We start from the raw sequence: 22,564 nt of genomic DNA, 5'->3' as shown, positions 1-22,564 counted from the left end.
TGCTCATTTGGGGTGATTTGCCCACGGGTTTTTTTGGGGGTGCACATTTCTGCAGATGTGAATTTGTACAGATGCAAATTCATGCAAATTTACACAAATTTTGGAAACTGGAAAAAAACGGATTTCATCTATGAGCGGACAATGGGACGAAATGAACCTGATAATCTGCAAAATGCAGAGGAAAGGATTTTACAAAATCTGTACATCCCTAGTCTGAGGTAGCAAAATATCTTAGGATGGCCCTGATGAGTTTGGCACGAAAGTGACATGTGCTGTTGCACATCCAATGAGGATTTCCAGTTTCCATTATGCCCTTTAAGTGGAGGGGCGCAGCTGAGACATGAAACAACACCATTCAGGAACACCCTCCCCATATCTGTCAGATTCCATTCAACTGGAGCATCTATATCTCGACTAGCTTACCAGAGTGACTATCAAGACTTTAATGGGTCTATATACAAGGCAGGTAGTCAAAGGGCCTTGCTAGACGATGGAGTAGCCTGGTGTGAGCCCCGGCCCGGCCCCTGTGCGTCCAGATGATACACAGGGGGTCCTGGGCTCAGGCAGGGGTAACCCTCCCTTGGCCAGGGATAACCGGCACTAGTTGTGGCCCAGTATTTCCCATAGTCTCGGGCTGAGCCCGAGACCGTGGGCGTGTAGCCTGTTCCACCGCTTTTCCCAGCTACCGCATTTACTCCCGAGTAGCTGGGAAAAGTGGCAGGCGGTGCGCAGTGCTCTGCAAGAGCATTGTGGACATCAGGGCACGGTGGGGAGATGGGGGGGGGAACCGGAGCCAGGGGGGATGGGGGGGATCAGAGATCACAAGGGATGGGGGGGAATCAGAGATCACGGGGTATTGGGGGATCAGTGATTGAGGGGGGATGGGGGAATCAGAGATTGCGGGCGGGCGGATCGGAGATTGCGGGGGATGAGGGGATCGGAGATCGCGGGGGATGGGGGGATCGGAGATCATGGGAGGGCGGGGGAGATCGTGGCCAGGGGGGAAGTCAGGGGCAAGGGGGGAGCAGGGAACCCTTTATTTTTTTTAAAAAAATCTACCTTTATTGTTGGTGCGCTCCTGTGCACATGGCCCCTTTAAGGAAGAAACAAAATGGCTGACACGATGAGGCTTTCCTTTACCCTGGCCCCTCCACACGCCCGGATTTTAAGGTAGTTCTAGAAAGGCCCAAAGTCACATATCTGCTTTAAAAAAGGTGTGACTCCTTGAGCAGTGTTGATAACATTGTAATAATCAATTGCTCTGGCTATTGGGCAATATAGAAATGTAATAAATAAATAAATAATAAATAAATAATTATAATGCATTGAAAAGTAACCCCAGAAAATGCCCTAAAATGCACTACTTTTAAGCAATTTATTCTTGAGTGGGCCTTTGAACCTTGCTGTGACTCTTGCTTTCCCATCCCTGTCCCATGCATGGAAATAAAAATGGCACCCCAGAATGAGACCCAAAAGGATCATCCCTCTTGAGCTATGTGTAGAGCACATGGCTCCATCCATCTAGGAGTCAAATATGCAGGTATGGAGAGACAGAGAGAGAGGAGACCAAGACAGAGTTCAGCTCCCAACCCACCAGTATGAAAGATGAACAGGGGAGAAGGGGAGAATGTAGCAAATTAGGAGACTTGAACGCCAACCCCCGAACTACATATGCAAGTCATATCCACCACTGCAGCTACTTCTGTCTTTGGTGCTTCTCTTTTCTCTTTATTTAACTGAATGGATCTTCTCTTTCAGCAGTATGTTGCATATTTTCTGCCTGGCCAATATCTAGGACAAATCTCTAGATACACCTTTGCAGTTGAACAATAATACATGATACAACTCACTAATTACAAAACCATTACATTAATTTAAGGGAAGTTTGGTTAAAATTGTGCTGTATGTATACATTTTGATGATTTTTTTTAAAAAATGGAGCTTTACTACTACTGCAGTCAGAGAATTTCCCCGTGGTGTATAGAATCGGAGTTCCTGAATTATATTTCTTGCCGTGTGACTACAGACCAAAAAGTTACAACTTTACTTTGATTGCCTTTGGCTGCAAAATGAGTGTAATAATCCTTAGCACTCTTATATGGGCTACTTAGGTGCTAGCTAATGCCATAAAGTACTCAGCTGGAATATGTTATGTTAGAGCAAATGCTGAGGATGAATTTTGTTTGTGGAATCTGAAACTGAGCAACAGGAAGTGAGCTTGTGTTATGTAAACAAAAAGACCATAGCTAGAAAATTGAAAGTCAGAAGTGGATGGCCAAGTAGTCTCAAGTGCCTCTATCTCCTGAAGCCAGAAAATATGCAGAGGAAGAAGTTTCTGTTCCATGCGATGAAGGTGATTATGCATCAGAAAGCTCTCATGTGGATGAAGAAAATTATACCGACAATAGCATCAGTGTCAGCTTCAAATTCAACCCCCCCCCCCCAATATACTACAGTAGTTTCTGCTGGATGACCAGATTACACGCTTGCATAGTACTCCCATCTGCTCCTTTGATCATGTTCAGGGGAGAGCCATATTTTCTTTTGTATGCACATATCCATGATAAGAATTTACCCAACTTTCCCTCCTTCCTTCCTCTTGTTGGATAATAGGAACAATGCGTGCTTCCAGACACTAGGGGGTGATAGAGATTGTGTTGTATCAACAGCCGCTTGTCTTGTTCATCCTCTTTGTTGTCCTGTAACTTCATTGGTTCCGTTCTCCTACATCCTCCCCTTCCTTTTTTGCCTCTGTAAGAAGCAACATGTGCTCTCTCCCTGAGAGAAGCAAGTAACTATAGCACATGCCCTCGCTCACTTATACTCCTGCACCTATCTTTAGGGGATGCTTGTAGTTAGACAGTGTTAGATGGCCTTCTTCGACAGTTTGTATAAAAGCACTAATAGAGTAAGTTGATTTGTACTTCTAAACTGGCTCTAGCCTGTGTTTATTCCCTCCAATACTAAATGCTGTGTCACTATGGTTTTTTTATAGAAGGCAACTCCGTTGTAAGTCACACCAGACTTTCCAACACCTCTTACTCCCCTTTCTCTAGCCCTCCTTTCAATTACCGCGTATTCTATGACCTCATAGGAATTAGGAGGCCGAAATCCCCACTCCAGATGCAAAGGAGCCTTCGGCCTCTTGGTAGCAGAGGTACAAAAACTGCTGTGGCTATGACTTGAATGCCAATTATGCACCACATGATTCTGTACAATGAACACAAATTGCTACGAAGTCCACAGCAAAGTGCTACAGTGCTGATCATAATATGTAATCCAGGTTGTGATTAAACCTGTATAACACAGTCAGGTTTGATATTTTTATGGCACAGGAGGAGGATCACTGCAAAATGGCCCTAGTTTCATCACTGTTCCTTATACAGTATATATTGGACCACAAATGGGTGTACGTCAGGGCTGTCACTCCTTAAATACCACAGTAGCCATTTATAAGATGGGCAATTTTGGAGATGAACAAGACAAGTGGCTGTTCATACAACACAATCTCTATCACCCCCTAGTGTCTGGAAGCATGCATTGTTCCTACTATCCAACAAGAGGAAGGAAGGAGGGAAAGTTGGGTAAAAGCTGGGAGTTGCAGTCCAACCCATCTGAAGAGCAAGATGTTGGGGAAGGTTGACTTATAGTGTCATTATACCGACATGGGTTCTTGGACTATAACTTCAATTTCCATTGGTTGAAATGAGCAATTAAACTTCTTATAACTTCTGAAATGCAGAATGGACTTTCACCAAATAAGCAAAAGGGACTTTCCTATAATATATTTGATTTAAAAAACAATAATTTCCTAGACTGTATAATTAAAGAATTCTGAAAACAAAAAAGACCCGTCTCAAACTATACAATACTCACCATGTCCAGCCATGCTTGTTTGACATGGAGTATTTTTCCATGATGGCAGTAAGGCGAAGCAGAGAAAATTTTTGCAGCAGATTTAATTGAGCAGCTGACTGACTGCTGATCTGCAATGATCCTATGGAATGGCTCAGTTGGTGAGAGATCTGGAAACTATGCCAACGTAATCGCCTTTAGACAGACAAAATAAAACACAATTGAGTAAGAAGCCTGGTTATGGTGCTAGGCTGATGCTTTTAAATTGTGTCTGCAAGTTCACGTGCTTTTCTTTTTTTGTTGTCTGTACCTGTACAAATCCAGAGTGCTTCTAGAGCCGGTTGTCAACATTTATGTAACACAATAAGAACCCATTTAAGAAGTTTGAGAAATGTTGCAGACTATGATTATTATTCATACAGTACAACACCGCCATTTATTTTTGTTCCAGTAAATTCCATTCACTTCTATGGAGCTTATACTTGAATATGAAGGTGCATAATCATAGTCACAGGGTATAATCCATAACTGTGCTGTGCTGACACTAACCCCTCTAGCAGCCAAGCCCTAGAAAAGCCCCAAAGTTGAGACAATGCTTCAATTACTTGGGAAAGTTGGAACAACTTCCATCCAACTGTACTTCCTTTCTAATAGGATACTGCCTGTCCTCCAGTTAATACTCTTGTAATCAGGAAAGAAGTTTTAAATGGAAAATACTTCAGGAATGTTAAACAATTCAAAACTAAAATAGGAAATAAAATACAATTTTAAATCAAGAGTTAAAATTAATTCCTATGATTTTGAGCTGCCATGTGTCTCTGGGCTACTCCTGCAAAAGCAACCAGCTATTCCCTTCTCAAATAACAATAGAAGAATTGTATGACAATTTTATACTTCCAATAGATTTTTTTCTACTTTGGAACTCCATGCAATAGGATTTTCCTGACCTATATCCAATAAAAGAAGGCCTACAAACCTGTTTGGCCTGGTGAGAGATGCTCCAACACCAGAGTCTCTTCTGTCCCTGACACCAGTAGCTTCTGATTCATTGAGAGATGTCCCATCTCTATCCATATCACTAGGTGTTGTCCGGCCATCAGATACAGAGTTCTGTTCAAAGTCTAATGAAATCTTAGCTGTTGACTGGAATGCTAAAGACCCACACTCACCAATTGATAAAGCATTGTTTTTCAGTTCTGGCAATATATTTTTGGACCAGTCATCTACAGATTCTTGAAGCCCATTGACATGTTGCAAAATGTCATCCAGGTGAGGAAAAAGGTTTTCTCTTTCCAAGTCCAGAAGATCTCCAGTGCTGGCATATAAATGAGAACCTGGAACATTGTCATAAATGCTGACACGGCTCTCCTTTGGACAGGAAGCGAGGGGACTGGCCTCTTTAGGCGTTGAGCAGGTCTTGTTGCTTAACGAAATGCTGCCTGTCCTCCAGTTCACACTGTTGTCGGTGGGAGAGAGGCTTTCAATGGAAAGTGCCTTAGGAAATGTCCCGGGCTTGTGGTCTTTAGGAATATGGACAACTAGGTTCTCTTGGGAATGGAATTCATTTCTACGATTTTGATCCATCACTTGCCTCAGAGCTGCTCCTGCAAGGACATCCAGGTCCTCCAAGTACATGCCACCTCGTTTATTTGCTTCATGATATTTACGTTCCTTTAAGGAAGGGGTGCTAATGCCACTACTGCTAATCTCTGATTGGCTACTGTCATTGCTGGATTTAACAGAGAAGGAAAACCCTTGTTTGACTGTGTCTTGGACTGTTATATTTTGGAGGTCCCCATTCCCAATCTGCACACATTGCATGTCCTTTAAGCTTTTGGGCTCATGCTGAAGCATAGGTCTACTTATTACTAAGCCACTAGTCCTTCCAGAGCCTTTTAATTTCCCATGTGCACCTTTGGTTTTTAGTGTCTCCATGCGCTTTAGAAACGTTTTGGCTCTGGTTCGTGTTGTTTTTTCATTCCCAAGGTTAAGAGAGTCTTCTGGAAGCTGGGGAGGGGTACTACCAATTGATGCAGCATCATGCGCAAGAATGTTTTCTGCACAGTGTTGTCCTGAACAGTCAAATGTCTCCCTCAGAAGGCCGCTGACCCCAGACTGGCTCCTGTGGTCACTTCCCCCACTGCTCTCACTGTGAATTGATGAGACTTCAGGCTCACTCAGATCGGTAAGCACACTTTCGCTACTGGTGGTGATTTTCATTTTAATGTCCCCCGGGGACCCATGTTTGTCTGTCTGATGAATGAAGGTATCAATGTTGTCCACCCGAGACCACCTTCGGCTTGTCCTTTGGAAAGTCCATTTGTTACTGATGGCACAAAGATCTTCTTCATCAGAGTCTTCGCTCTGAAAAACAGCATATAGGACCTGGATAAATAGAATGCCTTTCCCTTTCTAGCATTATAGACTTAAAAAAAATGGTGATGCAGTAAAGTTAACCAGACTGGCTGAAGATAATGGATTACAGCCCTCTTTTCCTCACTTTCTAAAATTCCAATATAGGCTCTGAAATGTAGAAATAAATAGAGTGGATTCAGCATAAAGTCAATATCCTTCAACATTAGCTCATTCAATAGATCCATCTGGAATATACTCTCTCTTGGTTCACAAGCAAAAGCCTCATGGACATTGACTGAATAAAATCACTGGGGGAATAAAATGAAACAGATGATACTATCAACTATAATGCATTACTCTATAAATTCTAAATGGATGACATTATCCCATGTGGCCAAACAACATCTTGTTTTCATGTATAAGCTATGACAAAGTTAATCAAAAGGGAGTTTCAGTTAATCCTTATGTAAAATGTTTGATCGCCTTCTCCTGTACAATCCGTCCCATACACTCAGGTCCTCTGGGAAAAATCTACTTCAGCTAGCAAAAACTAGATTAAGAACTGTTACCCAGAGGACCTTCTCTTCTGCTGCTCCCAGACTGTGGAATGGCCTGCCAGAGGAGACTCATCAACTTAACAGTCTACTAGCATTCAAGAAAGTTATAAAGAATTATCTCTTCTGGCAGGCCTATCCAGTGGAATTTTAAGATGTTTTTAGAATGTTTTTAGGATGTTTTTAACAATGTATATTATGTTTTAATTCAGTTTTATGTATTTTATCATTTATTGTTGTTCCCCGTCTTGATCAAAATGGAGAGGCGGGTAAGAAATATATTATTATTATTATTATTATTATTATTATTATTATTATTATTATTATTATTACTATTATTATTATTACTACTATTATTATTATTATTACTATTATTATAATGTTATATGATGACTATCAGTATTATTTTAGCCCCCATTCCCCAAAGAAAACATAAGGAGGTCTGTCCTGAGACTACCATGTATGTAACAGCTGTTTGACATCTGTAACCCTAATCCAGTTATAGTTGTGGGCAACTGTTTAAACTTGTGAAAGAATGGAACAAAATTATAATAAAAAAGTATAAACCCATTTGCAAGTATGATCAAAATTATAATTTAAAAAGTATGAACACCTGAGCACTGAAAAAAAGCATGGTGATCGGAGTGGGGTGTGGTCTGGGTCTTGGAGACATGACGGGGTCTGCTACAAATGTGCTTAGGATATGTTCTGGAGCCAGCTGAAGGACTGAGCAGGAGAAAAAGCTGCAGCAAGGCTGATAGTCTGTCAGTTGTATTATGGATTATTCAGTGGCTTATTCGCAGGGTGGCTTAGTGTGATGTGCGAACCCGCCCATCATGTACAACAACAGGTGGCCCCAGATGCAGATGAACCATTTGCATCAAAAGAAACATCCAGATGTTCAATAAAGCTCAAGTAGCTCAGATGAGCATCACAGTGTGTATGAGGATGTGCCTTCCGATGCAGATTTGCAACACAGTGGAAACTATTTATTCCAGCATGTAAGAGCATGCAGATCTCACTTGCTGGACTGGGACAACTGCATCTAGTTGTGCAATTCTGTATCCAGTTATGCATAAAGAAATCTTGTTAATTTCACCGGGCATTAAAAAAAACGTAATTGTATTTAAACCTGGAATCCCTGTTCTAACTAGCCCTGGACAAATCCTTAAAGATATATCTGAAACATACGAACAAATACTCCACCTAGGCTACAATTCTAAACACATTTACTAGGAAGTAAGCCTCTCTGAAGACGATGGGATTGACTTCTGTGTAAACATGCTTAGGATTGCCATGTAGCTATCATTATGAGATTATCTTTAGCTTTTTAGAGCTGTGTAAAAGCAGAAAATGTGACTTGAAAATATGGTTTCTTCAGGTGGATGTGGATGCCAACAAAATGCACAAATGTAGCTGCTTTTTAATGGATTTCCCCTACATTTTGTTCCTCACTGGGACCATGACCCCACAGCTGCAGAAGGCAGTTGTTCCAACAGCAGCTGTGTCTATCCAAATGACTTAAGGGCAAATTTTCTTCACAATTTAATGGAACGTCACAATGCAAGTGCACGGTTTAGTTGGAGCTTAATGGGTGGGGCTAAGAGTTTGATTACGTAGAAGTACACGTGAAGATTGTCAATGATTAAAATTGAATGCCGTTTCTGTCTTTTCTTCTCTTCCCAAATGCCTCAGAGTCAGACCGTTCTTTCTTGATTGGCCTCCATTACATAAGACTATTTTGCAGCTTACTTGGCTGTTGTTTTTCTAAAACATAAGTGTGTCAAGATTTCTAACTGAGCAATGTCTGCTTGGCTTTAACCTCCAGGCCTTGCAAACAGCAGATACAGTTGTTAAACGAGGCAGCAGTCAGGTAACTTTAGACTCTGGACTTAATGGTCTTATATGGGGTGTGTGTGTGGGTACTTGTGTCGGCACCGACCTCACACAGAAGGCCTTGCCTAGCACACCCTTCTCAAGCCAAGAGTCACCTCTTGAAAAGCCTGAGGAAAGGGTAAAAACAACACAACCTCTCCCCTATATGTGAGGGAACAAGGTAAAGGGGTTTGGAAAATAGGTTCTATTGCTGAGGTACTGAACTGCAGGTGTATTGTTAGATGTTTTTGCACTGTGTAATATAGCAGGTAATAAATCCGAGCTGACATGTGGTTTGTGGTAACAGAACACAAAGTAAAGTTTATTGAAATTTAACAGATCTTTGGTATTTCAATTTGGATCAAACCTGCTTATTTTTTTACTTAAAACAACAATCCCAAGTCCCCTCACTCCTCACACCAAACACTGTCTGTTCTCACTCCTCACACCAAACACTCTCACGAAGCGCGAGCCAGACTAAAACTCCCAGACTAAAACCAAACCTCAAAACTAAACTCACAATCCCCTCAGCCAACCTATTTATACTCCTCCCTCCCCCTCTCTCACCACATCACTAGCCACACCCACTCAGTCAAACATTCTGCACTCACTAGACATACAAAGCCGGACATACCTAAGGGACAGAAAGGTGGGTATCACCACAGTATTCTCAAGCTGGAAACGAAAGTGGAGAAAAAGGAGGAGACACTTGTGGGTGAGTGATGGAACCAGGAGGCAAAGAAAGGCAAGGCTGATGCTACCTATCAGTTAATGGGTATGTTCATCTGAAAGTTCAGCTGTAAAGTTAATGCTTAATGCACTGTGAACACGCCTTGTCCTCACTTGATGTTTAATCTTTCAGACAAAGTGTGCTTAGGATAGGGATGTCCGTCCTTTGAAAATCCAACCCCTTTTGGGGCCTGACAGGTCTCCACTGCCTGTCCGGCTTGGCTTGCATTCATGACCCAAAGCCGCAGGTATTTCCTGATGTACGGGAGCTTTTTGCGGGTTTTTCTTCCTCTTTAATAATTTGCACAAATTGCGCCTGGAATTTGCGTGAATTATGACTGCAATTTGCACAACTTTCTATTGCCCAACCTCCTGAAAATCCATGAGCTGGCCCAACTCGATGCGTTTCAAGCCATGAGAGCTTGTGGGGAAGGGAGCCAATGTCCAGGAAGCTGAGATTCTGAAAGCTTGGTGAACTCCCCACCCCACCCTGACAGATTCCTCCTACATCCCTAGGTTAGGAGAAGACTTTTAACCTACCAGTGAGTGTTTGAAAAAAGGAAGCAGGACAGTTTTTCTGAAATGAGGCCAGACTCAACCACTTACAGTACGAAGAAATGGGATAGTTTTAGGTCCGCCTGAGAAGAAATAGGATAGCATTCCACTCCAGTTTATGCTACTTCAAGCATTGCTGGCAGCAACTTCTGTAGCACCACTGACAAGAATTTGTCAGGCATGTTGCAAGAGAAACCAAGTTTCTTAAGGCAATGATCTGCACTATGCAAACTACTGATTAGAAAACACCCCTGAGACAGGAGTGCCTTGTAAATAGAATGTTGTTGGCTCCGCTACAAAATTCTCCATATCAAACGGCATTTTCTGCATTCCTTCTTGAAACCCCTTAAGCCTTAAATAATGCCTGTGTTACACAAGGAGGCTGTAAACATGGCAAGCTTTATTTTAATAAGTCAGCACTAAAAAATGAAAAATGTTATTGGCTTTTTATCTGGCAGGGAATCATGTCCTATGGTCACATGGCTTTGGACAATACGGCAAGGCAACGTCCTCAGAGTACCAAGCTAACTAGGCAACGTGTATTTTGAGAAGGCTGCTGGGAATTGTTTTCTTATCATCGAGCCTTTCTCATTTGCTGCTATGCAAGTGTGTTTATGCCTCTAGATTGTTACTGAACTAAAGACTACAACAGGCAGTGTGGAGGAGGTGGAAAGGTGGCTGCCACGTGATGATAGTGATCAGGATCTGGGGGTTAGACCTCCATCACAAGTCAAAGATTGCAGTGGACACAGTGCTAATATATTACATGGCACAGAAATCCAATACTATTACATTACAATCTATGCTACATTCTAGTAAGTTTTCATTTGCCCATTGATGCAACATAAAGGCTAGTTACTATCCTCTTGTATTATTTACATTACAGCAAGATTCTATACACCAGCGCTGAATATACAATGAGCTACAACTAGTCTTCGTGCACAATTTCAGACTCAGTGGTTAAACACGAGGAGAATTCTAGTGCTAATCCTAGGAGATTTCAAAAGCTCTGGCCTATACAAAGAACAAACATTTCTAAATTCGTATTCACTTGCCTTTTTCCTTTGGAGGTTTACATCGAGTTTCATTGAGGCGCACTTGTTCAGTGTGTTCAGTCGTCTAAAAGAAAAGCAAGACCCAAAGATTAGCATCTCATGAACCAACTGAATTGGCTCCTTATGATCTCAGATATTGTTCCCTCTTTCATTTGTATGAATACAACTTTCAATGAATACAACTAGTGGGTTATGCAATGCTAATTCCTATACGTAAGACTGGTACAGGAATCCATTTTTCTCTGCATACCAAATCAGCCAGCCATAAATTTGGTGATTTGAAAGATTGATACCCATTACCATAATCAGAAATGGGCTTCTGGATAAGATTTCAGACAATCCTACATCTTTATCATCCTTCCCCCATTAAATCTGATAGATTTCAGTAACCTGACATATGCAAAATCCCAATATTAGAAAGGAAGTCAAATAAACATACTTAATAACATAAGATGATGATGATGATGATGACGATAACAAGTACCTTCTATCTACATAACGAAATATATATTTATAGCTCTAATTTCTCACAACTATAAAAAGCATTTTTTTTAAAGAAAAGTACTTAGATTAGAGCAGGACATACGTTTAATAACAGGCAACTCTTTAAAAAACTCAATTGATTGGTATTGAGGGTCTCTTAAACTAAACCCAAGCTTTGAGACTGACACTTATTTCCTGAAAGTGGTAGTAAAGAAAGGTGGTTGCCTATATATATTTCTTGAGCCCCAACTCTCATTCCTGGTCAAAAGGTTTTGCAGGTTTTAGAAACACTAAAAACCGTGAAAAAAACAATCAAATGCTTATTGGAGTGATAAAAGTGCATCTAGCAGGCAATTAGTTCTCTCATAGCAACTTCAACATTCTTTAAAAAGCACAACCATCTTTCTCTGACCTTAGTTCGAGAACATAGGAAGTTACCTTATACCGAGAAAGACCATTGGTCTATCCAACCCAGTATGATTGACAGTGACTGGCAGCAGTTCTCCAGGTTTGGAGATGATGGGGATTCAACCTGGGAACTTCTGTATACAAAGCAGATGTTCTACCACTGAGTTATAGTCCTTCCCTTCACGGTCCCTTCTGTGAAGACTAAGGACGGTTCTACACCAGCCTGAAAATGTGGGCTGGTCATGGCTGAGTCCCTGTGCATCCAAATGACAGATGAGTGTGGGTTTTCCCTGGGAAAATAAATAATCCCTGGGAAAATCCAATTCTTCCCATGGTCTCGGGATCGTCCTGAGACTGCGGGAGGTGTGGCCGCCCATGCCAGCTTTTTCCCTCTTCTCCACGAGTAGCAGGGAGCAGTAGATGAAGGAACTGGGCCTGGAGGAATCGGGGTTGGGGCTTTTTTAAAAAAACTCACTGTTCGTTGGAGTGCACGTTCCTTTAAAAAAAATGGCGGGCGCAACACCCTCCTTCCTCCCGGGATTTTGCGCCTGCATGTGGACTAAGGGAAGGATCTCACAATCAGGATATCGTGAGATCCTCCCCCTCCCTCCCTCTATACTGGGCTGGTGTAGAAATGGCCTAAGTAGAAGAACTTGCTCTTGCAAGAGTTCATATGTGTGCCCAAGGAGCAGTATCCAACTGTGTCATTCCGCTAGCACAAATGACGCTGCGCCAGTGAAACTAGGGTTCCAAACTATGCACAAGAGGAGAATTCAACTAAAGTTATATTTGTGCAAGTGTGGGTGTGCAAGTGGTTGCACAACCTGTTGTACAAGCAATTGTGCATTACAGTTGTGCAAGCCTTTGTGCAACTAGTTGCTGATTATGCTTGTACAATCCATTGTGCAACCATTTGCACAATGTTTGTGCAACCATAATGCACAATGGAAAGATTTGACAGAACTCCACTAGCACTATTTGAGTTTGTGGATTGACACTATTGGATACTGCTCATTGTCCGCAGAGCTCTGAGTCAATGCTCTGTTTCCTATAGACCTCATCAATGGTGTCACATTTATTAGTGAACTGATCTCTTCAAGAACAAATACTTCAAAAGTGACAATAATTTCCCATCTACATTTTTCTCCAAATCTACATTAAAAGATAATCCCCTCCTCAATACTCAGGTTTACATTTTGATGGAGTCAGTGACCAGATGCCAGCATACTGATTTAGTTGTTCACATTTTAAGCAAGAAAGATGATGACATATCTTCTGGGGGCCTTCCAATATTTTGAAACAGATCGTGCCAATGAAATGAAAGGATTAATGGCTGTCTTTATATCTCTAGAGTCTCCAATTAAACACAGCCTGCCTGGATTTCTCGCACCCTCTTGACGTGCCAATGGCAGAAGACAGAGTTCTCCATCTGCTTACATCTGTCACTGGAATGAGAATCAAAGTCCCAGCAAGAATAATTCCAAGACTAGAAACAATAGTCAATGACATTATGATCAATGTGTTATACTTTGGACTCAGAGAACTGTTTTCCATGTACAAAAAAGGCACGAACAGCAGCAATTGTGTAAAATGCAACATGAACAGGGGGCTGGATCCAGATTGTTTGCCTGTATTCAAAAATCACAATTCATACATGTCTGCACCCTATCATAAATAATACTCTTGTTGTGTATATTTCTTTTTTACTTGGGGGACTGTAATACTCCAAAGATGTTCCATGGAGTTCAATGCTACTGCATAAAACCACTGGAGAGGGCCAAGTATCGTAAGGACATAAGAAGAGTGTTTTACTGTGGTTTTAATTTTTGTGAACTGTCCAGAGAGCTTCGGCTATTGGGCGGTATAAAAATGTAATAAATAAATAAATAAATAAGAGCCATGCTGGATCAAACAAATGGCCTCTCTAGCATTTTGATCACACAATGGCCAAGCACATACCTATGGGAAGACCAGAAGTAGGACATGAGTGCAATAACATGTATCCCATCAATTGGTATTTATTTATTTATTTATTTATTGTGTTTATATCCCACCTTTTTTCCTTCAAGGAACCCAAGGTGGTGTACATAAACCTCCTCTTCTCCATTTTATCCTCACAACAACCACCCTGTGAGGTAGGTTGGGCTGAGAGTCTGTGACTGGCCCAAAGTCACCAGTGGGTTTCCATGGTTGAGTGGGGACTAGAACTCGGATCTCCTGACTCACAGTCCAACACTTTAGCCACTATACCACACTGGCTCAGATACTGGAGGTAATACATAGCCATTGTGACCAGTAGCCATTGATAACCCCATCAGCATATATGACAGGTTTAAGGGCAAAAAGTCTAGAATACCTTCCTACATAACGTGTACTAAACGTAATAATATTGTAGAGCAAAATCTCTTAAAACTGGACTGCCTTTTGCTCTGTTTTTCTGTGTGTACACCTTAGCACAGGTCAGAATTCTAACTCTCTATGGGTCCAAGTGTGCAGTTCTTATTGAGCAGCTGCAAAGGAATCCAGCCAAGGGCAGTAACTGCAGCAATATGTCTGAGGTGAGCAGCAGCAACAAAGTAGGCCTCCTACATCACTGCGGTTCTACAACCATGATGAAGGTTTCTGGGAGGGTCTCTCAGCCATTTGGCTTCTGCAGTGGTTCAGTTATCCAAAAGGCAACAAAAATGCAGCCGCTTGATAAGGCTGATTCACACAATCCTGCAAGTCTCTAACCATGTGTTGTCTTGACCCTAGTTTAGCCACAACCAAAAAGGGAAAAATAAAATAAAATGTCCCTGCTGCTGCTGCTACATGCCATCAAATTCAATTGGCAGTTTGCCACTGAATTCCAGCAGCAAACTGTAACTAAAGAAAAGACAGCCGGGGGGGGGGGGGCTACCAAATTTGCAGCTGTGGCAAAACAATTGACAGTTTGCTGCCAAATTTTAGTGGAAAATCAAAACAGAGGCCCCAAAAGGCCAAATGTAGCTTTAAAGTTTTGCTCTAGTGCTAAATTCAGCCCTTTAAGGCCGTCTTTGCAGTTTGCTGCTGAAATTCAGTGTCAAAATGCCAACTGTTTTCATGCTGCTGCTGCTGTAATTTGATGGCGTGTTCCAGCCGTAGGGGTGTGGACCCTAGGTTGTTTTGGGGGATTGAAATTGGCCCCCACACCCCCAAATTTGCCCACCTCCGTGGTAGAGCATATTTATTTTCCTACACTTGTGCCTCTCTGGCTGGGGAAGGCAAACAGAGATATAGGTTCCTCAGGTGGGGCAGATCTCTTTAAAATGTCTAGCCTGCATGATGTTGAAGGGTTCAAAATATATCACAGCAATTCCTATAAAAGAGATAGATCCTGTACAACAGTCAGTATTTGTATTTTTTTTGTAAGAGAACTAGGTTCAAATTCCTGTCCGTCCATGAAGCTTGTCTGAGACCAAAACTAGCTATTAGTTGAGGCTTGGGGCTGGGAACCTGGGCCCCAGCTGAACTGCTATAATTGGATGGAGAGAAGAGGCATGATTTTCAGCAGAGAAGTGGTGATTATGAAGGGATGCTTAAATTCTAAACATGCACCTGGAACCTTGGATGGAGGACAAAGGAATTGGGGGGGGGGAAAGGACTGCCAATAATAGGCAGTGGGTGAAGGAACAATTAACTGTCTTCCTTCTGCTCACCACTTCTCTGCTCTAAATACTCCCTGCTGTCTCGCAGCTGTTTAGCGATACTCTAGTCCACAGTTCAGGATCTCCACTGACCTGTAGTTCTGGCCTCAAGGCCTAAGTACGTGTGACATTAGCAATGAGGTGTTTTTTGTTTAAATTAAATATAAGCTACGTTGGGGAGATCGTTATCAAGATTGCAGCATGTGGGGATGGGAAGACTTCAGTCTCCATGAAATCTGACCCTCCATGGCAATTGGCATTAGAAAAAAAAGCTCTGATTGGCACCAATGGGATTCCCACCCCCACCCCCCATGTTAATTGTGCATACGGAGGAGGCAGGATTTAATGGGGACGCTGGCTGGAGGGGGAAAGTCTAAACCTCCCCTCCCCATGTGCTGTGATCTTGATAACATTTTTGGGGTAGGAGCGCTGAGGCTGGTATGTAGTTAAAAAGTACATACGGAGTAGGGTGACCAAATGAAAAGTTGTACAGTTGTATTGAAAAGGGACTTTCAGCACGTTTTTGTTTGTTTCCATGCAGCACCTGGTGAAATTCCCTCTTCATCGCAACAGTTAAAGCTGCAGGAACCCTGCCTTCTTGACCAGATACAATGACATCTGCTGAAATTCCTTTTTCTATACCACTTTTAAAGGTCCAGGAGCCCTGTCCTCCTTTTCATATGGTCACTGTAATACGGAGTGATCGCTAATTACGCTGGAAGTATCACAATTACTTTTAGCTGGATCATCTACTTCCTCCACAGGGGAGGAGGGATACTAATAAAATTAGGTAAAATTTATAAAGTTCTCTTTATATTTTATAATGTATGTTGTGCATTGGGATGTCCATTGCTGGGAAATACAGTTCTTTTTTGGCTCGATGGAGTTCTGCGACATGTATGACGAGCTTGTGTCTGCGAGCTCAGCTGTGGGCTGCTCCCCGAACTCTGGTAACTTTTTTGCACGGTTTTTTGGTTTTGTTTGGAAGGTTCAGCAGTTTGTGCAAATTATGGCTGAATTTGCACAAATTACACCATAATCTGCATAATTTGTGCGAATAGGTCTGAAATCTGTGCAAAATTGGGCCGTAATCTGCTCAATTTGCAGAACTTTAAAAATGTGCACAATTCCCGGAAAATCCACAAACTTGCCCGACTTGTTGCAGATCGTGCTGGGCGCTGCATGGTAACTGAAACAAACTCTCGGAGGGTCGAGCCTATGAAAACCCATCAAACTTCACCCCGAATGGATTTCTACGTCATCCCTAGTTGTGCAATGCTAAAAAAAAAAAGTGTATTAAAATAAGAGCGTAAAAAAGCGAAACACTTTACCTACAAAGAGGTTCTACAAGATCCTTGTCAAGAAAATCATGATCTTTCTTTACAGCAGCAATGTCAATAGGAAACTGGGAATCTACAAGAAAAGGAGCACTTGTTACTGAAGTGGTTACACACTTACTTGCTTCCAAGAGGGACTGAATGTACTTTCAGACTAAAATGCAAACACAAGGGAAAACTAGAATTTCCCCCACTAATATTATTTCTGATAATATGACTTCCTTTTATAACTCAAATGGAGTTGTTAAGATCTAACTAAAATGATATCAACATGCCATATTCAATAATACAATAGGACATCAGAAGGCTCATTTTTCATGAAATGCGTTCTGATCAGAACTGTAAAACTTGCTATTCCATCAAAGAGACCGACCATCCACGCCCTGACTCCACCAGGGCAGGATCTACACTACTGATTTAAAATGGTTTGTAACAGTTTTGACAATTGTTAGAGCCTAGGACACACATCATAGACAGTTTTCAAACTGTTTTCAAAGTGTTATATCCTGCTTGGTGTAGATCTGGCCCAGACACTTTTTAATGCTTTCTTGTTGTCTTTACACAAGACACTGTTAAGTTGCACAATGTTGTTATACAAAACACTTGCTTATAAAAGTTATATAGAGTAACAAGCGTATAAGTTATTTATTCTCCATTATTTATTTGTTGAAATATTCTGTCCTCCTCCCTTTGGGACGCTAACAATGAAAACACAAGAATAACGTCCTGCATGCTACCCTACATTTTTAAACAGTCTAGAAATACAGTAAATACTCCCATTTTTCAAAATTGTAGGATCCTATGGGGCTGTCATATAAAACGGTTATGAATGCAAAATTGCAGCTTGTGACTTGGCACGATACTAGACACGATACCTTTTAAAATGTAAATAGCAGGCACCTCCCACAATACAGATTGGGACCCTGGCAGATTGGGGGAGGCAAGGAGCTTTAACCCTTCATATTACACTGCTGTCCTGATCCAGATCATGCTCTGTGAGCCTATTATTTTCATTGGGAAAAAAGCTTCAATTGGGAGCTCTTCCAATACAAAGAGGAGGCATAGTTTCCCCCGCCCCCCATCCAGTTTGGGAAAACCTATGCCAGGGTCCTGATCCAGATTGCCTTCCCCTGCCTATTTATTTTTAAAAAGATATCCACGTGCTTTTAAAAAGATATTCACGTGCTTGTTATGTGCATAAATAGCTTGTCTACTTTGGCCTTCATTTATTGAGGACGCAGATGTCTTTCTTCAAGAAAGCCCTTCACTTGTAGGGATATTTCATTTCTCCAGTACTCAAAACCCAATATGTTAGTACTGGGAAAATCCCAAGTCTCTCCTAAGCTCTGTGTCCTAACGTGTGAATTTCAATAGTGAATAATCTGTGGAGTATACAAATGTAATTGACACCAACTGCATAGTATAGTAATCAGGATATGTGTTGAGTCATGTGAAAGAAAGCAGTCCTTCAAATATTCTGGTCGCCAACTGGACATTGCTAAATAGCAATGAGTGATACAGTCCTCCTTCTCCCCCTAGCTGTACCATTTTGTGTGACTTTAAGAAGAAAAATCAATTAAAAAGAAAACCTTTAGAGGCAGAATGCACCCTTCTGTACCATGTTAATCTTTAACAGCCCAACAAAAATGTACAAGTGAACACAAGTTAGCAAGGCTAACCCATCTCTCTACCTCTCCACAGCAATGCAAGACAATATTAAGAACTTTTTCCTGACCTCCAATTATTTATTTCTTAATTAAAATGTTTATATCCCACCTTTCAGTTTCTGATGGGGATCCAAGGCGCCTTATAACATCAGTTAACATCAATATACATTCCATTATACAGTAGGGATTAAGCAAATATGAGCTTAAAAAACAGAAGTCAGATATTAAATCACAGAATGTGGGAAAAATTAAACCAAAGTAAAGGTGTGATGGAACATATAGAAAAGGGGGGCAGCATGCCAAAATGCTAATGAGGAAGGGGCCAACTGGACTTCCCATCTTAGAGAAGATCCACTTAGGGTGCTACAACTGAAAGACTCAGTCCAGTCTCCTGGCCATCTGGACTTCTGAAGCAAAGCAGGACCTCCACTGAGTTGTGTGGGATAAAATAGACCCTGTACACTCATAGATAGGGAGATGTGAGGAATGTGTTTCACTTCATTTTTTATCAGGATTTTACCCAGTTCACACTGTCCAAACTGAACACAGACTTGGATGCAATCCGAAGCTGAACTCTGGACATTCCTGAGGTTGCAATGTGATTCCCGGAACAACCCCCCCCCCCAATGCATTCAACAAGATGCGAACATTTGAAAAATGTGCATAAAAAGGTGTAGTGGCTACTGTACTATCTCCAAAACATACCTTCATACAGTTGTGCATACTGTGGAAATCCGGCAGCTCGCAACCAGTCACAGGCCTCCTTTGCTTCAATTTCTAAAAAGTAAGAAAGAACAGGAAGCTTTAATATTGAATTTTATGCCCTTGGTATTTCTTAAGTCAGCTGTGAAACAAAAAATATATCCCACAGTGCAACAGCATTTTATCTGCATGTTTTCATATATAATTCAATGCTATTTTTAAAGACAGACCAAGATGTCTTGTAATTCGTTTTTTGTAATTGTTTGCTTCTACGAACATTGGCTCACACCTAAGGATGTGCGGTTTGTGTAAAATTGTCAGTGTTACGCACCTTTCATTCCGTCATCCATTCATTGACAGAATTGGATATTTTGATTCTGAATTTGTGCAAATTCGCACATACCAAATTCATGAATTCCCCCAAATGCATTAATTCCTCTGAAATGCATTTTTTCATTTTTTTTAATGCACAATTCCAGATGGGCAGGATCTACACTACTGCTTTATAACGATTTATAACAGTATTGACAACTATTCAGGCCCAGGACACATTGTATATACCGTTTGCAAAGCATTTTCAAAATGTTATATCCTGCTTGGTGTAGATCTGGCCATGGTTAAAATAACAATTTGCAGAACCGTGATGGAGAGAGGGGAGCCAGTCTGCTGAGGAATCCGTGAGTCGGATTCATATAAATCCAAACTCATTCAGTTTTGTTGAGGATTTCTCTGAGGCCTTAGCTAGACCTGAAGTTTATTCCGGGATCGTCCTGGGGTCATCCCTGTTCATGTAAATGACACACAGGGGATCCCGGGAGCAGGCAGGGACAACCCCGGGACGATCCCGGGATAAACCTTAGGTCTAGCTAAGGCCTGACATCCCTTACTCACACCAAGAATATCATCACCATTTCAGCAAACCAGAAGAAAAACCCACTTTGCTTGCTGAAATCAAGCAATCTCTCAATGATAATCTGAAAAGCCAGGCTCAGTTTGGCACTGTTTTAATTAGCAGCTGCATTTTCTCAGAGCCTCTTCTCAGATCTTTTAATGTAATTTGATTCAACTTTGGATAAGATGACATTATTCTCTCTCCTGCCCCCCCCCCACCAAAAGCCACGAGTGCTAGGGATGTACGAGAATGTGTGAACATGGCCTTGTTTGCAACCCTAAATGTGAATGTGAGCAGGAGCGTAATTTTCAGGAAAAGTTCACAATTTCTTAAAGGTTGTGTTCACATTCAAAAATGCAAAAGTGTACATGTCCAAAAATGTGTATTCCCCCCCCAATCCCCATATTTTCATGCTTTAGCCTATGGGTGGAAAGTGAGCATTTGGTGTGCGAGCTTAGAAGAGTGTATATTTTCCGTGTTTGAAAATGCACACTTTTTTCGTTCCACACACAAAAAGCACATGGGATGTAAAACGTCCAAAGAAATCTATTCCTTTTTGCCTGTCACAGCCAATGCAACATATTGGGATGAAACATTTCCAACAGAGATGATTCAGGGAAGCAGACTTAAGTTCCTATACAGAGTTTTCTTTTTGAAAACAAATATGAGCCTGGAACAAACAATATCCTAAGAACTCTATTGATTTTTACCATTAGATTACTTTCTTGTTTTGTTTTCAAATAAGAACAAATTCAGGGAAGCAAGGCTTAAGCATCCTTTTTCTGACACCACAAATATATAGCTTTGTTTGGAGACATTTTAGTACCCTGAGATACACTGGAGTTCGGCTGGAGGCAATAGAATGTTCCCCATGTTAGTTTCTTCACTCCATAGTCCTATATTTTCATTATATAATGAAAATTATAGCACAGAAAAATGTGTTACATCTTGTAACACAGGCTTAGAGACCAAATTATTTGTTAATGCTTTTACAACTCCTAACATCTGTATCCATAGAAGACTATATATTTTATATTTCATGGTTTGTCACATAATTGCACATATAAAGCACTCCTGTGGTACTGGAAGAAGTTAGATTTGTCTTTACTTTTGACGAGATATGCCCAGAAATCTACACATACCTATGTATTGCTCACAAATAGACATCTTTCTCACATCAGCATCTGCTAGATAGTAAGATTTCTTCAGTTGTAAGGTTGCAGGTAAAGCCATGCCTCTTGCAACATTTGAGTAACATCTAGCATAGTGGCAGGCAATTTAGGTCTAAGTAATAAATGAGTTCCTACAGGATATGAAAACTGTTGTCTAATTTAGCCCAGATTATTTTTTTACTACTAACATACTCTCATGTCTACTCCTAATCAGTACAATGTAAGTGACTGAGCTAGCAGGGTGTGTGTGGATCAAGTACTTGAGATACGGCCCCATCTCTGTACTGATGAAGGATCCACACATGGTTAAAGAGTCCAAGTGCTGGCTTCAGGTTTTGGAGGGCCCTTGGGCAAGACATCTTCAATGAGCCCCTCTCCTTCCGTGAGTCTACCTGCTGCTCCTCTTTCTTAACACTGCTACCACCTGCTTGCTTGCTGGGCAGAGAGCATGTGGGCAGTGGGATCTACCGCTCTTTCTTCAACACCACCACTGTTGCCTGGGTCAGAGTGAGAGGTGGGTGAACAAGCACATTGCAATGTGAAGAGGAGGAGCAGGTTGTCAGTGCATCTTCTGCAGGGCTATGGGCCCACAGCAGGGTCCCAGCCATGCCGCACCCTTGATGCTGGCCCTGCCAGACGCGGTCATGCTACTGGGGAAAGAACCCTTTTGAGCGAGGAGAGAAAAGAGGGGCAGTGACTCTATTAGTGGAGCTGAGCATTGGATCTTAAGGTGGGGTCCACTTTATCTCCCTAGAACCAATGCAACATTGCACTTGCAAAAGAAGGTAGGAGAGGTTTTTAGTAGGCAAATGTGATTGAATGAAGCAGCTATGCCCATTTATCTTGCTACAAGATTACGTTTTTGCTGACAAAGAAACAATGCTTGCTTGTTCCAAAGTAGATGCAGTGACGAATAGCACAGGATACTGAATTCCATAGATAATTCATGCTAAGTTCATTGCAATGTCTCCACGAGCAACCCAGAAATGATGCACATTTATTTATTTATTTATTTATTGCATTTCTATACTGCCCAATAGCTGAAGCTCTCTGGGCGGTTCACAAAACGTTCTCTTAAGACTCCCCCAGCCCAAGTTGATAATTTCTGGTGCCATGTGTTTTTTTAAAAATCATATACAAACATCTCAATGGTTAAATTTAAATGCGTAACCAAGTTTAGTACATTGTATTATGTGTGCTGAATTGAATCTTGTTAATGAGATTTTCAAATACAGAACACATTAAAATGATTTCATATCC

General features: G+C 41.4%; 1 protein-coding gene across 3 annotated transcripts in view; it reads right to left on the bottom strand.

The window, feature by feature from the left end:
- Positions 1–22,564, bottom strand: part of STARD13 (StAR related lipid transfer domain containing 13) — a 161,847-nt gene that overhangs the window by 26,122 nt on the left and 113,161 nt on the right. For 2 of the 3 annotated variants that reach the window (XM_063126969.1, XM_063126968.1), the window contains exons 2-6: positions 19,244–19,315; positions 16,866–16,947; positions 10,979–11,042; positions 4,832–6,219; positions 3,877–4,050 (exon numbers count right to left, since the gene is read on the bottom strand). In XM_063126969.1, coding sequence (XP_062983039.1) covers positions 3,877–4,050; positions 4,832–6,219; positions 10,979–11,011 — 1,595 coding nt within the window. In that variant the 5' untranslated portion in view covers positions 11,012–11,042; positions 16,866–16,947; positions 19,244–19,315. The remainder of the gene's footprint in view (positions 1–3,876; positions 4,051–4,831; positions 6,220–10,978; positions 11,043–16,865; positions 16,948–19,243; positions 19,316–22,564) is intronic. The other variant, XM_063126970.1, reaches the window with a different exon arrangement.

This window comes from Elgaria multicarinata, chromosome 5, assembly GCF_023053635.1.
Source record: "Elgaria multicarinata webbii isolate HBS135686 ecotype San Diego chromosome 5, rElgMul1.1.pri, whole genome shotgun sequence".
Taxonomy (NCBI): domain Eukaryota; kingdom Metazoa; phylum Chordata; class Lepidosauria; order Squamata; family Anguidae; genus Elgaria; species Elgaria multicarinata.
The sequence above is the reverse complement of the archived record's forward strand: the minus strand, read 5'-3'. Positions and strand labels throughout refer to the sequence as shown.